Below are 16,888 nucleotides of genomic sequence, written 5' to 3'. Positions count from 1 at the left end.
GCAACATAGTCACGTTATCTAACATTACACAGACAAAGATATTTTTGTTCGTATGTGACTTAAGAAGGTGTAAAAGTTTACACAAACCTTTATAGGCTTTTATGTTTAAATGTGGTGGATTTTATTGTGAAATTGAAAATGCGAAGCACCCTTTTGTCCCTCTGCATAAAAAAGCAGCTGCAGACAGGCTCAGCAGATGTTTGCTCAGATAGAAGTAGGCAGTCTATGATTTTTTTTAGGTTTTTCCAAGTTGGTGGATCAACAGGCTGTGTATGCTATTTACGACTTTGAATCAGATTAAGACAATCATTTGGCTCATGAAATAAACTCCAAAAATATTTAAAAAATATGATTTCAAAGCCAACTAAAAAGACATCAGCGTGGGGAAGTGAATTAATGTGATAATTTGTAAAACCTACTTATACTTAAATTTAAGATCAAGCAGGTTGATTGTGGTCGTTTCAATCCGAGAGACAAAAACAGGAATGTGAGGGCAGCAGTTTGAAGGCGCCTTATGCCACTTCTCAACGCTCATACATTAGTTAAAACAATAGTGTTTTCTGTTCAGACACTTAGTGGAGGAGATAATGGGTCTCCTGCCATTAATTATAATTACTAAAGTCTCTTCAGTGTTTCAAAATGAGTTGGCAGAGTGGATGTAAAACTCAGATTTCCTGATTCCTCTATCAGTGAACTTTTATCCTAAAGGGACGATCTATTCATTTAACAGTCAGACGTTTGCGGGTGTTAATTTAAATCATTCTGTTCAGTTAAACTAAAAAAATAATTAAAGTATGCAGTATAAATGATTAACTTAAAGTGGACATATTTTAGCTCTCCAATAAATGGTTTTTTGAATCATGTTGGTAAAGTTTGTTTCGTTTTAAAAATTTTCAGAGCCTCTTCTGACTCCTGAAACCAATAAGCCGTTTTGCCATTCAAAGGTCAGACCTTAGCCACGATTGGCTGATGGTATTTGGAGTGACCGCGTAGCCCCTCCCCCACTTGTGCCGCACTGCACTGTCCCTCCAAAGTTGTAGAAAACACGGCTGCTCTAGGATCAGTTATTTGGCCTTGTATGTACGAGCCAGAATCGTCAGGAGGTATCGGAATGGTAAGTTGAAATCTTGACAACGACTTGACTACGAGCTCGTGCAAGAAGGCAGCTTGAGGTGAACGACGCTGAGTGATGATTGGTCGATTTCAGCCAAAGCAAGGTTCTACGTAGAAACCTGCAGCTGTTCTGAACGGCCCATTTCAGAGGCGACCTTTTTTAAAAATGTCTTTCTGGAAAAACACTTAATTATGCAGATTTAACTTTTTCACTGTGAACAATAAACACACAAACATGTGAAACCCATGCAGAATATGAGAATATCCATTTAAAAGATATGGCCCCTTTAACTGCGAGTGTCAGTTGAAGATGAGTAACACAAACTTTTAACGATATTGCAATTAAAAATATCACTAAAAGGATTAAAGTCAGTTTAATAAATCTCTGATCTGCTTATGTTGTTTGGTTATATGAGTTAAAGTAAACCTTGAGTGTTAACAAATCTGTTCTTATCTCAGTACAGTCTTTTCTGTAGCTGTAATGTGGCTGCCATCTAGTGGCTCTGGTTCAACAATGTAAGGAATGTACAGTAAAACATACAACCAGACATATAATGACTATTTACCTGCATTTTGTACGTCTTTGCTTCGGGAAAATATGATTTTATCTTAATTATCTTTATAAAATGAATAAATGTTACTTAGAACATAGAGCTGTAGATAGACCTAAAACACACCTTTACTGCAAATCCATTTTAAATTCCAACATTCTTGATATAACTGCCACAGTTTGACCACCTGTAAGTCCTCTCTCATAAACAGTGTGTGTGTGTTTTCATCAAGCTGTACACTGAACATACCCTGAAAGAGAGAAAGAGATGTTGAACAGCTTCCATTTCTCAGAGTGAAACATTTCTCAAAGCTGCTGCTGATATCCTCTGATATTACACCCTGAGATTTTTGCCAACGTCTGCTGGCAGACAAATGACTTGCTGTTCAGCAACATTAGCCAACAAATACAGTAAAAAGACATCTTCAGTGTTTGTTGCAATAAAAGTCTTTAAATATTTGTTTCAAGGACCTGAATCCACGATTTGAGGCGGGTTGGGCCAAACTTTGCAGGAGAGCCAAAGCAGCAAGGAACACAATATTACACACTTTAACATGTGAGATTGCACACATGGGGGAGGGGCTATGTGGTCACACATAATACTGTCAGCCAATCATGGCTAAGGTCTAACCTTTGAATGGCAAAATGTAAAAAAACATGTATAAAATTTTTAAAACGAAATATGTCCCCTTTAAAGGAGCAGTTCGCCCCTGGACAAAGCAGCTGTCAGTCAAAGCTGGTGTTCTATGTTCTCGACAGAATCAATAATATTTGAAATTGGCGCCATAGCTGTGGAGAAAGTTGCACAAACAGCTCGTGGTTTTCGCCCATTCTACATTCCTACAACACCCAGAGTGCATTGCGCCCCTCCCTCTGAAAGGAACGGCTCAGTGAGAGACGCTGGAGTGAAATACTACTGTTGCTGCAGGCAATGGGTCAGAGCGCTACAGAATCCGAAATACAACGAGAATATACCGGTGGATCGTCTAAAAAAATCTTCAGGTCTGCAGTCTACATTTCAAACCTGATGATTTTGATCGAGACATGACATCGGAGGCGGCGTCCTAGATTGACGAAGTGTAGTTTAGCGAGCTCCCTGGCCTCCGCCAGATGACGGGTTTTACGTCGTCTGGCGTAGAGCGTCCTCCAAATTGCATATTTTTTCTGGCTCCCCATAATAGCATGATAGGACTGAGGTTGAAAATCGGCGAACTGGCCCTTTAAGTAATTCACATTGTACACAACAGTGCAATAACAAGTTTCATCCAGCTGATGTCAGTGCTCCTGTATTTTAAACATAAATGGGCATTGCTGGTATCGGATGGCTTTTGGAACTGAAGGTTGTAACATACATCTATATCTACTGTAGACATACGTATAGTTGGCAAATGTAAGGAAAGGTTAACAAAAAGTGTTTTAATTAGGTTACCAGAACAGATGTAATACTGGTTGATATTGTTTCTACGCGTCTCTGTACTCTACTGGTGGGATGAAACACCAGTCTTACAAAAGATATTCCCTTATTAACTTTATTTTTAAAAACACATTAAGTAACCAAGCTACCAGTTGTCAGTCTCTTTATTAGATAAGAACAGTATGTCCCATCAAGTCCAGTACTCATCTCCCTCTTCTATCCCGGTTTGGACTGTGTGGAGTTTCCATGTTCTCCCCGTGCATGGAGTGTCAGTGTCAAAGCTTGTCTGTCTCTATGTGTCAGCCCTGTGATTGACTGGCCATCAGAGAGACACTTAACTTAATAACAAAGTGTAATTTACTTTTGGTCCAGTTATTTTTTTAGGGTTTGATTTGGTGTTTAGATGATGGTGGGGGAAAATGTATTCGAGCACATTTGTCCAAAACGTCAGTGACCCCTTGTGCCCTTTGGATGGGGGCATTGTCATCCTGGAAGAGAGCACTCCCATCAGGGCAGCAACGTTTCATCACTGGATAAATATGATATTTTCCAGGCCATTAAGGGAACACAGGGACCCCAGCCATGCCAAAGAAATGCCCCCGCAACATAACACATCCATCAGCTCCCCACTCACAAGGGGTCAGGCATTCAGGATTTTTCAAATCACAATAAAACACTGTGCACTCTCTTTTAACCGACTGCAACATGGACGCCCCTCACAAAGGCTTGATTCTGAAACACCTCAGAGTTTGGAGGTCTACATGGTTCACATCCTAAACACAAGGTTTCCACAGAAGTGAAACAGTACAGGTCAGAGAAAATAGCTCGGAGAAACAAAAATAGGTCGAGGTCTTCCTCATTTCGTATCTAGGCTGTGCCCGTTCCCGGAGGTGTTTGGGGATAGCCTGAGGTTAGGCCTGCAAAGTGGATCCAAAATGGAATGAGTCCTTTAAATAGGGCAGATTGTCCTTTCTGTGTCTGCAAGTCATATTAAGGAAAGACGGGTTTTCTCAAGCAGTGTTTGGCAGTGATGTTGGGGAAGAGAGTACAGAGGGAAACTCCCTCCACTAAACAAGGAGATTTTTCATTAAAAGAGGACTATTTTTCATTTGCCGCATCCAAAATGGTCTCAGGCAAAAACCCAAATGATTTATTAATTGTTACACATTTTTTTTAAGATTTGTCTATTTAAGAAAATAAGGGTTTCACAATTTCTTTGAAGCATGTAACCATGTAAAAAGATGCTTTCTGTGCATCACCTCCTGGCATAAGTATAGCCCTCATAGCATAACTGCTGAATTCCTTAAGGCAGACAAATCCACATGGCAGCCCGTGGTATGAATCTGGCCCTTCAACAATCTCAATCCTGCCCTTCAATTATTTAGTGGAGAAATATTTATTTCCTGAAAAAACTTAAACTTAACGGGCTGTTAGAGCAGAGAGAATTTAGGTGAGCCCAGTTGAATAAAACAAAGTTAAATGACAACCTACTTCTCATTTAAAGCCCCCTCCAGTGAGAATCAAGTGTTTAACCTTGTAAACATCTCCATGTGGTGTTCTTCATGTGCTACAAGACATATCAGGGCAACATAAGCAGTCATCTCCATGGCTGGGCCTGTCTGCTTTTAAACTGCAGTGTACCAAGGACAGGCTGAACAACACGTTTTCAGGTTGGCAGGTTTGAGACGTCACAAACCTAAGGAGCCAATCCCGTTAGTGGACGGGGTGACGCTATGCATATCATTATGTGCAACCTATGGCAACCACTTTGGCGATGCGCGAGCCAGCTGTAACCATCATCAGAATTTTTGCAAACTCACTACTGACAACTAACGTTAACGTTTCTAATACCATTTACTCCATTTTAAGCTAGCTAAGTTTCCACTAAATGATGGCAGAGACGTGTTTTGTTTTTAGCAGTAATTTTACGAAAGGAAAAGCAGGAGATGCTTTGGGAGAAGTTTTACAAGGTAATTAAACGTATTTTACAGAAAAAAACATATTAGACACAATTTATTATTTCAAGCAGAGCATTTTATGTCTTAAAACTAGGGACGCACGATATAATCGGCACGTTATCGGTATCTGCAGACAATGGCTCGAAAATGTCATGTCGGCATCGACAGATGTGCCATTTTTCTGCTGATATTTTCCACTTTAATTCTGCCTAAATGCTTGATGATTCCCTAAAAAAACTTGATGTAATGCCACGACATTAACTGCCTGTACCACGCCTCTTCCATGAAGCGTGAAGAAGGGTGCAAGATGTCTGGTTCTGCTCGAGGTTTCTGCCTGTTAAAAGCAATATTCAGCACATTGGCAGAAAAACTTCCTAAGTGCTACTCATGGGGATTCATGTTGGGCCTCTCTTTAAATAACATAACAAAGAGTCGGTCTGGACCTGCTCTTTTTGTAAAGAGTCTTGAGATGAGTCTGGTTATGATTTGGCGCTATACAAATAAAATTTGATTTGATTTGATTTGATGTCTGCAGTACGGCAGTTTTTCAAAGTTTCCGAAACAGAAAACGAGGTTGATTTTTTTTCATGTATTTGTCCTGTGCAAAAGGTCAAGTTAGCCTTAGTTGTGGCTGTTGTCAGGATTGTCTCAGGGAGAGCATCATCCAAGCCTGTCTAAACTGTATGAATATTACAATTTTATTTGAAAGAAATGTTACATTTAAATAAATACACTTTGTACATAAGTTTAAGTACTTGTCTTATATTGCCCAGTGAATGTGTACATTTTAAAAAGCACTGTATTATGTTATTTCTGCATCTGCCAGTGGGCCACTACAATAAGAGGAGACATGATATCAATTCCACCACAGGGGAGACTTGATGTTTTGATGCATTTAGGTGGAAAAAAAATATGTGAATAATATATTGGTATTGAAATCGGCAAAATGGGTTGGAAAATATCGGCATATCGGATATCAGCAAAATAACTACCTACCTACTTAAAACATGACTGGAGATGCTCTTTAAGATTAAAGAGTGCAGTGTTCAGACATTTAAATTTCTAGATTTACAAGTCAGATACAGGAAATGGAAATATCTGGCCCCTTGACATGTTGCTGTTTTCAAATTTGACCTTTCCAGAAAGTAATTGAATAGGCTGTAATGTCTTCACAATATAGCGTACTGCAGAGATCGTCAAGATTTGATTTGGAAATGTTAAATAAAAGCATTAAAAAAGCACTAACTGGATCATCAAGTCTGTTCAACTATTAAAAAACAAATTTTTTGGTCCTCATTCAAATTTAGTAGCTACTTTGTAGGCCACACCTCTGTGAACTACAGGCTGATGGGTGTTCATTTTTGCCAATAAAGATTGGAATTAATCACTTTATTGTTTTGGTGTACGTGTGTGCGGGCTAGGGGGGGCTCAGCCTCTCTTAGATACAAGCGGGGGGGCTGCAAGGAACAAAGGTTAGGAACCACTGTCCTACTGTACTTCACCATGCAAATCTTTTTACCAGCATTCTGTCACATTTTATCTTCCTCCTCCGTTTAGGATTCTGTGACTCATCAGGACAAATGAGCTGAGGTACCGTAGCTGCAATCAAACCACAACCCCACACTGACTACAGAGTAAAGCAGACAGACGATCAGTAAATCTGAATAAGGAGTGATACATGTGAAACTGTGTTTCAAAGCACGACGCTTGAACCATCTCTTGTACATAAACACATTTTATTCAGCCTGATATAGGTTACACATGGAAAAAAATTAAATTCTAAGAGAACTACTTCCCTTTGTGGAGCTAATGATATGACAGTTTTAAATCAGCTTCAGATCCCCACCTGACAGCTTTAAACAGGAGCTGCCGTGGGCTGTGAGGATATTAAGCATAATCGCATGCTACAACTGACCTGAGGCTTTTTTTTTTTTTATTCCTTTCAAAAATAATACAAAAAGAAAACGCGTCCCCTCGGCAGTCATTACGTATGTTCTCTCACTAAGTGATATGGAATGTTATTTTGGAAATGCAGGTTTAAAAAAAAAGGAAAGAGAAACGGTCCTCTGCGACGGCAGAAAACAAGAGAAGAAGAAACGGAATGGAAAAAAAAAAGGAAGGAAAATGGATCCCCAGAATTCGGTTCCCAGGCTGCTACTGTGAGTGGGGCGTTCAGGAGAAACACCTCGGTCCAAAGTGTTCAACAAGAAAAACAACCAAACCTGCTGCTGCCATTCAGTCTCACAATCCTCACGTGTGGATATGAAGAGAAACCACGACCTCGATGCTCAATAGTACAGAAGGTACATTAAATTTACACTGCTCGCAGATCAGCTTTGGAGTCTAATATATTAGGACTGACAGTCATAGATACAAAGCAAAGACTGATGAGGGAAAACATGGGGGAGGGTCTTAACATTTAACTAGTGTTAGTCGTCTTTTTTCTTTTTTCACAAAGTGCAAATTTTCCTTTATATTACATCATAACCAATTTTTTTTTTTTTTTTTTAGAAATTGTTCTTTTTCTATTATATAACAATGAAAAATGGAATAAACCTAGCCATAACCACCCCCCTCCCCACCCACTCCCACCAGCTATCCATCAGAGTAGTTAAAAAAAGGAATCACTAAATACATGCTGCAATGACGCCCACCAATATGTCCGACCAAAGCCTCCTTTATAGGCTCCTCCCATCTCTTACAGTACACTGTTACTGTCAGCGTGCGTTTATAGTTAAAATATATATATTAATCTATCATTAAATAGTATGCCTCTTGCACAGTCTTGCATGCACTGAAGAGCATTGTGGGCAAGCTGTACGAGGAGGAGAGGCGTGTGGACGGACTTGCTCAGGCTGTAGGCTCCGGGCCGGGTCCAGGCACTCTATCGCCACCTGTAAACGGTTTCTGCCCTTTTCTCCTTGCAACCACGTCAGTCCATAAGATGGTTCTCCAGTGTGTTTTTGTTGAGTGAGCATTTGTTTGTGTGTGTGTACATGAGTGTGTGTGTGTGTGTGGGGTGTATGTGGTCCTAAACTCAGTTTCACAAAAGTAATGTGCAGATCACTGAAGTTTTGTTCCAAGCTTTCGCTGTCTGTTCCTGGAAGGACAAAAAACAAATGTGTCACTCAAACATACTTAAAGCCTGTCCACACCTGCATTTATAAACACTGTAAGGTCAGTCGATTATATGGCTACAGCTTGCAAATATTTTCAGAGAGATTACATGGCATACAATTTTTTTTCTCCAATTTATCGATAGGTTGTTTGGTTAAAGTGATAATCTCGAAGATCTCAGTTTTGTTCTCTTTGGCGGCACGTTATGGCGATAAACGGTAATTGCGGGAGCACACTTCGCAGATATCCAGACAGTGTTGCATGTGTGACGTCCACGGTTGGCTCTCGCTGCCGGTGGCTTTCCTTTTTAGTCTGTTTGCCTTCATCTGAGCGTCGAATTTGTTTCTTTTTCTTTGGATTTTCACTAACTGTAAAATCCAGAAAATAAGTCGCAGTCTTTTATTGGGGGTATCCCAGAGGGAAAAGGTTTTCTAAAGCTTTTTATTAATAAACAATGTGTATATAAGTTATTTCAAAACTTTAACAATTTATTTTCATTTAAAACACATTCAAAACACACAAATTATAGCCTACCATCTGTTTGCAATCCTGCTAGCTACCAGTGCTGTAGCTAGCGGCAGCTGGCAGCCTACGGTAACGTTGTTTGTTGTGAGGGTGGCGGCTGCAATCGCGATCATGCTGGTGCGTGTCCGTGACGAAGCAATAGCAACAATCAAGTTAGTCCTCGCTTAAAACAGCAAGGAAAGCGGCTTTGCGGTATATTGGAAATAGGAGGCGCTGTAGCGGCTTGGACACGGAAACAGTTTAATGCAGAGATGTGACGTCACCACTCAACAACCGATTGCGCCATAGACTGTATAAAAAGATGGACGACATGACAGCTCCCTAAAAGTGAAGCCAAAACATTTGGAGCCCCCCCTGCTGACCGGCTGCAGTATAGGTCATAAAGCCCGCCTCCTCCATGTTAACAGATGGGACAAGAGTCAAACTATAAAATCAAAATACACGTCAAATAAATTTTTCTCAAACACGGTTTCTGTCATTATAGTTAGTTCTTATCATGCTGATTTATGTCAAAGTGTTCATTTGTCTGACAAGTTTGTTTTTAATTAGTTATTTGATGCTGTAAAAAGGATGATTGACAGCTCTGTTGGCCGAATACGGCTCCTGCAGCTGATCTGTTCCGGATTAGCAGAGTGGAGGAGGATCGGCGAGAGGAGACGTAACAAAAACAATCACTACAGTCATTGAAGTTTCCATATCTGTGAACGTCGGCTTCAGACCAACACGAGAAGCTGTTCTGCTGTTAAACACGCCAGGATCCTTGCTGTTTTACAGTAAATTAAGTGTGTGTTTTGGTTAGCGGAAGTGGCTACAGCGGCTCCACACGCTGATCTGTACTGCGCAGACTCTGGCTCCAAATGATCTAACCATCACAAGATGCCAGCTCCTATCACGGGGGCTATTTTGGCATCAATTCCGTACAATGAGAGCAGATGGAGATGTGTCGTCTATCTACATATACAGTCATTGAATAGCGCCACTGTCTGGGTAAAATACCTCTGTCTAAATTTAATACTGGTATATTTGTCGCACTGGTATATAGGACGCAGCCCACTTTTTAGATGAAAAAAAAAAGTATTAAAAGTGCGTCCTATGCACCAAATTTTACGGTAATAGATTATAAGTTAACTAATAGTTGTTGTAGTTGTTAATTATGTTTCTTTTCGTCTAACAGTTTTAGCTTCAGGGGAGGCATTACAGGAGACAGAATAGATCAATGCCCTTACTACGTTCCACAACATCATCGAACAGCAAATTTTAAGAGTTGCCTTATTTTTTAAAGCTGCTTTAGCCATGTTGCCTAATTCACTTTCTTTCTTCTCTAGTTTAGTATAAAGTGCTCTTTCACAACTCGCTAACTGGAAGAGCAATCCTTGTTATTGTAACAATGGTTCCTGCATTGTCCCTGACATACAAAACATTTAAGAAGCTGAATGAGAGGGGGGAGTAGACACAGTGTAGCGGGTGATTTAATTTGTGTCCAAGGCTGTAACTTACCTTGCCTCTGATCTGGTCACTGTATACTCAAACCATAAGATGTTGGGGATCAGGCTTGTGTCTCGCACCAGGAAGTACTCTGATATTGGCCTATAAGTTGAACAAAGGATAGCAAGAGAACAAGTTATTAGAGCAGCCGTAATGGAGCCGTTTTAGACACTTATTCAGGCTGAGGAGTCGTTGTCTTCCCCTGTGACACCAGAAGGAAGCGGAGAAATGAGGGCACTACTTACCACGCTGCTATTTTTGGGAATAATGGTGTCAGCACCTCTTGTGTGAAAAAGAACCAGATTACGCCAATCGTGCAACCGGCCACTCCGCCATAGAAAACCTGGCTCCAGGTGTGATATATCAGATACACCCTGACAATCAGATGAAGAGAAAAAAAAGAGTATTAAGGAAACAAAGTCCAGCAGTATCACACTTTAATGCCTGATGTTATAATATAATCACTTAAAATATAGACTTTTACGTATATAATAAAATATAAATCATCACTTATGGGCCTCTATATATGTGTGTTGGTGAGTGTGTGTGCAGACCCTTGTGAGACCCTTCCCTCTGCATCTACTCTGTTGTTTTGCTTTGCGCGGGACGTTTTCATGAGGAGCACTGTTGTGGTTCCCTGAGCCAATCACAGCGTACAGGTGAGTGTGGGAGTGGTTCACATTAGCAACTGGGCCCCATTCAGACCGGTGAACATTGCAGAAGAGCAATGCAGAGTTGGCCTTCTTTCTGTTGGACAGGTAGGTGCCTCAAATCGGGTAGGACAAGCTAACTGGCGGTTAGCATGCTAGCGCAACGGTAACCGTGATGCTGTCGGTGTTAGCTCGGCGGGGTGGGCGTGTTCTCGCACGGGAGAGTGAGAGTGAGCTTCTGGTGGCGAAGAGCCCAGGAGGAGGGGCGCAGTTTGAATGTGTTGTTGACAAAATGCAAGGAAAAAATCCTACCTAAGATTTTAGGATTGAAAGGATTGGGTCGGCCACTTACCTGCTGTATGAGACTGATAAGGCCGTGCCCAACAGGATGATGGACAGTATGTGTCTCCACAGCAGGTCCACACATCGAGCGTTGTTCGTTTGATGCATTCTGACCCAAAAAAAAAAAAAGAGAGATCAGCATGAGTTCACAACATGATATCTACCTCATGTTAAGGAGGAATGAAAGCATCTAATGTGTCATAAACAGTCATGTAATTCATGTGAAAATTACAGATATGCTCTGGAATAAAGTAAGTTAACAATGCGTACAATCCAGGGCTGTCACTTTTCAACGTGATATGGAATTCATTCACATTAAATCGAACACTAACGTCACCCCCACCACCATAAGTGCGTGAGTGTGGGTGGTAGAGCGAGTGAGAGAGAACGGAAGTGTGTGTGCACGAGTTACGTGAAGTGTCGGCGACTTGAGCAGCGGAAGAGCAGAGAAAAGAGTGATCGGTAGCTGTATAAACAACAGAACTAGTGTACAGCTTAGGCTGTGTGTGTTAATAACAGGTTTATGTCAAATATCTGCATTTATTTTGCTTAAAAACAAATGATAGGCAGGCTACATCAAGGGCGTAGAATTGGGTAGGGAAATTACTGAATTGTCCCTACAATAATTTTGTGTCGCACTTTCACCCTGCAGGGAGGCTGTGCACATGAGACAGCCATCACTGCCTGTCACTGTAAACAAGGGCTCCAGTCTACAGTTCAGTTCAGACACATCACTGTATATGTATACAGCTGAATAAGATGTCTCATTCTCAAATGACCACTTTCTGCGCCACGTCCGCGCTGTCCATACGCATGCGCTCTCTAGCCCTTTTTACACTGCGGTTCCACCTCAGCACCGTAACGAAGCTCCGTCCTCATGCCACCTTTGTCAATCTACACTGGACCACGCAACACTGGCGTAAAGCGCGAGGTGTAAACAAACAGCACGTGCTTCAAATACATACACACGGCGCTGTTCTGCCCTGCCGGCTCTGCAGTTTACGCAGACGCCGTTTCGCCTCTGTTACTACCTCCGATGCCGGCTCAGAGGCAGAACAACTTCGCCCCACCATTCCGCCTCCGTGCATTTTACATAGACGACGAAGGCGTAATAATCCCGCCTTCAACTGGCAGTGTAAAAAGGGCTTCTCTCTCTCTCTCTCTATCTATCTCTTGCTGAGGGAGTGCAGTTCGTTATCCATACTTATATTAATTAATGAAGCATATATTAATCCGGATATATTTCACTGAAATCCCTGGAGAAATTCAAGCATCTGGTGCGCTTGTGGCATCGATGAGAGGGGCTGTGGCTGGTGCTGCTGACGCGTCCTTGCCGGTAAAACCTTGGCCAAAGTGACCAATAACAGTTCAGATGGCTGGTTTAGCATATTCCTGAAGCGCTGAGGGGACCGAGTTATAATGAATCAGCTATATTTTTTTTACCGGTAAAAAAACGGCAACTACCCGATAACGGAAATCCTGGAACATAATAGAGCCTACGACTCAAGACTCAAGCTGCGCTCCCGTGTCTTCCTTGCTGCTGGCATATTAAAGTAACGGGAGTTAGCCCTAAAGCTAGCTACAGCTTCAGCCCGGAGCAGAACAACAATAAGTCTCCCCTGTGCTTTCTGACTACGGTCGGGACGCTGAAGCAGGAAAGGTTAACAGCGGCTTGGCTCGTTAGTTTCCTCCACTGGTTTGTAGCAGGCAGCGTATTATCGCCTTCTGTTGGAATAAAAGGCACACTACTTTAAACGTGAGAGCATTCTGGGACTCTGGAAAACTGATTACTAATGCGTTCGTGGGCGAGTGTTTTCTGCTGTGCTTTCATTTTGAATTCGATCACATTATTACAGTTTGAATTATTAATATTTCACCAGGTTCGTACGAGATATCGAATTTCGATGGAAAGTGACAGCCCTAATGCAAACATGAAAAATATATCCTCTTCTTCTTCTTCTTCTACTGAAGAGGTGCATGAGTGGTGACACAGTAAATCAACAGTGCTGGAGAAAATGTTTACTCCCTTTTGTCATTTCATATACAAACATGACTGTTATTAAGATCTACTGCCACATTGTAAAAATGAACAAAAACACTATTTGATTACTGGATATTAAACTTTAGCTAGTTGTTGTTCTTGTTAGAGTTTCACAGTTGCATGTTTCCACCCTGAAACCTCTCCAAACACCAACAAGCTTACCTTAAATAAAGGAAAAGAAAGAAGTAAACAACAAAGAACCAGATGAGCTGGGAGTGACTGGAGGGCATCCCATAGTCTGTGTGCAGGGTGCCGTGAGTCCCTGCAGAGACACAAAAGAATCTCATAAACATTTGCAAAATGTTGACGTACATCTTCTAAAGAATACAGCCGCAGTTGGTCTGAATAAAGGCTGCATGACAACATGATATAATCCATTTGAAAATGATTTGTATATTTGTTTCAATTTGAATGATTTTGAATGCCACTTGTGTATGTAAATAGCTGGCTGTCTATGCTCGATACCAACGCCCGATGTTTTGTTCTGAGCCACTGGTCTCTGTTGAAAGAGAGATCTTCATCCCAGTCAGACCACCATACAAAAACAACTTTACTTATATATTAAGATAAGATAAGATCCTTTATTCATCCCACTGCAGGGACATTTACAGTGTTACAGCAGCAAAGTAGATACGGCAACATTACAATAAAGGGCATATAAAAATAAGCAACTTAACAAGTGTATCTTAAAAAATTCAGTCTAATAAATATGCACAGAGCTAATAAGGTAATATGCAATAATATAAGAGAAGTATTGCACGTGTTGAGAAGTGAGCTAGTGATATTGCACATTAATAAAATAAATATTGCACATGTAGATTATGGAGAGCTGCAGCACTCTTAACAGGAGTGTTAGCATACAACTGACAATGAGGTAGTGCCTGTAATATCTTTCTCTTATGGCAGTTTTTAAAAAAAAAAGTTCGATGATAGAATTCTTTGATTTGTCATGTATTTAATTAAGATGAGCTAAAATATATCCCGGTGCTGAATGTCATTTGTTGTGTCTGTTGTAGGTACTACTTTAGACTACTTTCTATTCAGCAGCCTGCTGATACGTGATTGGTCAATATTACTCGGACTACAAGCATACTACAAACGGAAACCAGAACACTTGCCGTCCCTAAAATCCACGTCCCTGCCTCCAGATTCTACATTTCTATGAAGAATCTGTAAATAGAGATAACTGAACTGATAATACGATTGATATCAGAGGCAGATATTCCTGCTATTATGTTGCTTTTGCAAAGTTGCCCAACCCTGTTATCAACTTGTGGCGTCACTTACCTGCACATGGGCGCGGCTCTCTGAGAATGTGCTTCAGCAGCCAGTTCACCCCTTCATTCAGGATGAGCCCACCGAAGAAGGAAATCTGTTTGAAACAAAAACAAAACAGGAGCACTTACAAACATGTGACCTCTTTGAAACCACAATTAACAGTGATGCTCTTTTTAAAAGTGATGCACTTTCTGCAAACACTACTAAAAGTACATGTGCAGAACTCACCGTGTGCAGCTCCCGTTTAAACACTATGAGTGTTACAAAACCCACAAGAATTGCTATGGGTAGGAGGCTGATGTAGGCCAGCAAATGTCCCGTCAGATCACCTAAAACATAGTGACACATTACTAAAGTTAAGGCATTTCATAAACCCCTGTGCAGTCACCTAGCAGTGGTGGGAGTGACACTTTGTGGGACACAGTAAACCCGGATGGTTAAAATATTCAACTCTGAGAACAAGTAGGAAGCTGCTGTTTAGAGGAAGCTAAGCCATTATTTATGTAAACTAACAGACCACACAATTAGGTTTTATGAATTCAAACAGCTTCGTGCAGAGTGGTTTATGCTGGTTAATATTAAACAGCATCAGATCAGGGAGCTAGCTGCAACGTTAGCCACAGCCACGGCTACTGTCCTGTAAGACGAAATAGCTATTAATTTCCACCACGGTCAAAATCACTCTTGTCCGTTAAGAGTGCTTGAATTTTGTCGAATATTTCTTGCAGGACTCGGCATATTCACATATTCCCATGAGAAAATATCAATAGCGATATTAAAATAGCTAACAGGCTAACTAGCCTTCATTGTGGACGTTGTCGCCAACTACGCATGCGCCGCTGTCTCACAATTTGGCAGTCCGGGTTTACATTCCCCGCTGCGCTCGAGCATTTACAGCAGCTCACTATTTGGCAGTAGCACGAGCGGCCGTGTCCATTCAGTAGCACACAAACACACGCACTCTTCGAAAATTACAAAGCGAATGTCGGCTACAAGATCGTTAACAGTTACAGAAATATGTTTAGTTTACTTACCCTCGGGGAACTCTACGTGTGTCAAAGATATGGACCGCCATCGAGGTGGTGCCGAGCACTGCTCTTCCAACGCCATCTTACCCGGACACAACCGGGCTGTCCCAGTGAAACGCCCCAGACACGTGTCTAACCAATGGTGAACGGAGCTCTGTGTTGAAGCGGGCCCCGGCAGCGGAGGGGCCGTCCAATCCCAGCCGCACAACGAAGATGAGATATTTAGCCCATAGAGAAGAATTATTGAATGAAACAACACAAAGGTCCAGCACTTCACATTAAAGCAGTAAACTGAACTCATTGAAAAAAACAAAATGTTTTTATTTTTATTTTATTTTACTTTTCTTTTAATTATTTTTCAGGGGTAAACAAAACAGACATAACATAACATATACATAATATGGACATGTAACGTAAGGAGAAATTAAATAAATAAATAAATACAAACAAAAATAAAACTGAGAATAATTAAATACTGAACATTAAAACAGATGTATCAAGGGCAGCAAATACAAAAATCAATCAAGTGAGACAAAATAGTTAATTATAGATGTAATAATAGTAATAATATCACATAATAAAAAACAATAATAAAGAATAAAAACAAAATACATCAGCATATTGCAAGGTGAGGTTAAAGACAATTATATTCAGAACAGTATTACCTTCTTAAAGGGAGGATTTATTGTAAGGATTGTAGCATAAGACTGCGTTAGCTATGTGTCCCTTAGGCTATAATCCTCTACCTGCAAAGTAAATTTAGACTAACCATACTTTACACAGCATACATTGTGTGTTTTTTATGCATGGGAAGGCCAGCCTAAAACAAATATTGTGTAACTGTCAATATGTCAAGTTTTGTCATGTCATGCTTTGAGTCGGCCTCTCTGCCCTGGATTAGTGTTAGCTGCAGCCTGCAACATCAACATGAGTTAAAAATGGACTGGTCTGAGATATATAGTAAATACTCACACGGCAGACAAACTCAACAACGTCTTCCAACTGACATAAAGTCAGCAGTGAATAACAGATGCACACTAATGGTCAAAACGGGACACAGAAGGTGAACAGCAACAACCAGAACCAGGGCTAATTTCTATTCTCTATAGAAAGGCCAACTGTAAAGCAAAATAACAGAGGAAGCACAGAGAGGATAAGCAGGTGGTAGATATGTACGACCTTTATGTCACTGTGTGTAGTCTCCTGAAGGCTGTGATATAACCACGTCCAGAAAAACAGAAGCTTGAAAACTATGCTAAAAGTTTTGGTAAAGCAGAAATGTTTAAAATGGGGTGTAGTGATTATGTCTCCTCTCTGTTTTTGTTAGTCATTTTTGAGGTTGAGTTACTTTAATTTGAGGAAATACTACGTCCTTAAACTAAAACTG

At 40.8% G+C, this 16,888-nt stretch overlaps 1 protein-coding gene across 1 annotated transcript; it reads right to left on the bottom strand.

Moving 5' to 3' along the window:
* Nucleotides 1-6,754: 6,754 nt before the first annotated feature.
* dolpp1 (dolichyldiphosphatase 1) lies at nucleotides 6,755-15,596 on the bottom strand. The gene is made up of 8 exons (XM_069673379.1): nucleotides 15,508-15,596; nucleotides 14,702-14,802; nucleotides 14,483-14,567; nucleotides 13,358-13,457; nucleotides 11,165-11,263; nucleotides 10,408-10,536; nucleotides 10,175-10,264; nucleotides 6,755-8,135 (listed from the first exon to the last, which is right to left on the bottom strand). Exons 1-8 carry the CDS (start codon nucleotides 15,581-15,583, stop codon nucleotides 8,099-8,101), a joined length of 717 nt encoding a protein of 238 aa, XP_069529480.1. The 5' UTR covers nucleotides 15,584-15,596; the 3' UTR covers nucleotides 6,755-8,098.
* Nucleotides 15,597-16,888: the final 1,292 nt, after the last annotated feature.

Source organism: Semicossyphus pulcher, unplaced genomic scaffold, assembly GCF_022749685.1.
Source record: "Semicossyphus pulcher isolate SPU_LCO1_2020_fin unplaced genomic scaffold, fSemPul1.0.p SCAF_22, whole genome shotgun sequence".
Lineage (NCBI taxonomy): Eukaryota > Metazoa > Chordata > Actinopteri > Labriformes > Labridae > Semicossyphus > Semicossyphus pulcher.
Note: the sequence above shows the minus strand (reverse complement) of the source record. Positions and strands in the feature narration are given on the sequence as shown.

What these genes read in the sequence shown, in the direction of transcription:
- dolpp1 (XM_069673379.1), bottom strand. Translation starts at nt 15,583, where the DNA reads ATGGCGTTGGAAGAGCAGTGCTCGGCACCACCTCGATGGCGGTCCATA. An exon ending in AGAGCCGCGCCCATGTGCAG is followed by an intron (nt 13,458 to 14,482) that starts GTAAGTGACGCC and finishes GTGTCTCTGCAG; the next exon opens with GGACTCACGGCACCCTGCAC. An exon ending in TTTCTTTTCCTTTATTTAAG is followed by an intron (nt 11,264 to 13,357) that starts GTAAGCTTGTTG and finishes TTTTTGGGTCAG; the next exon opens with AATGCATCAAACGAACAACG.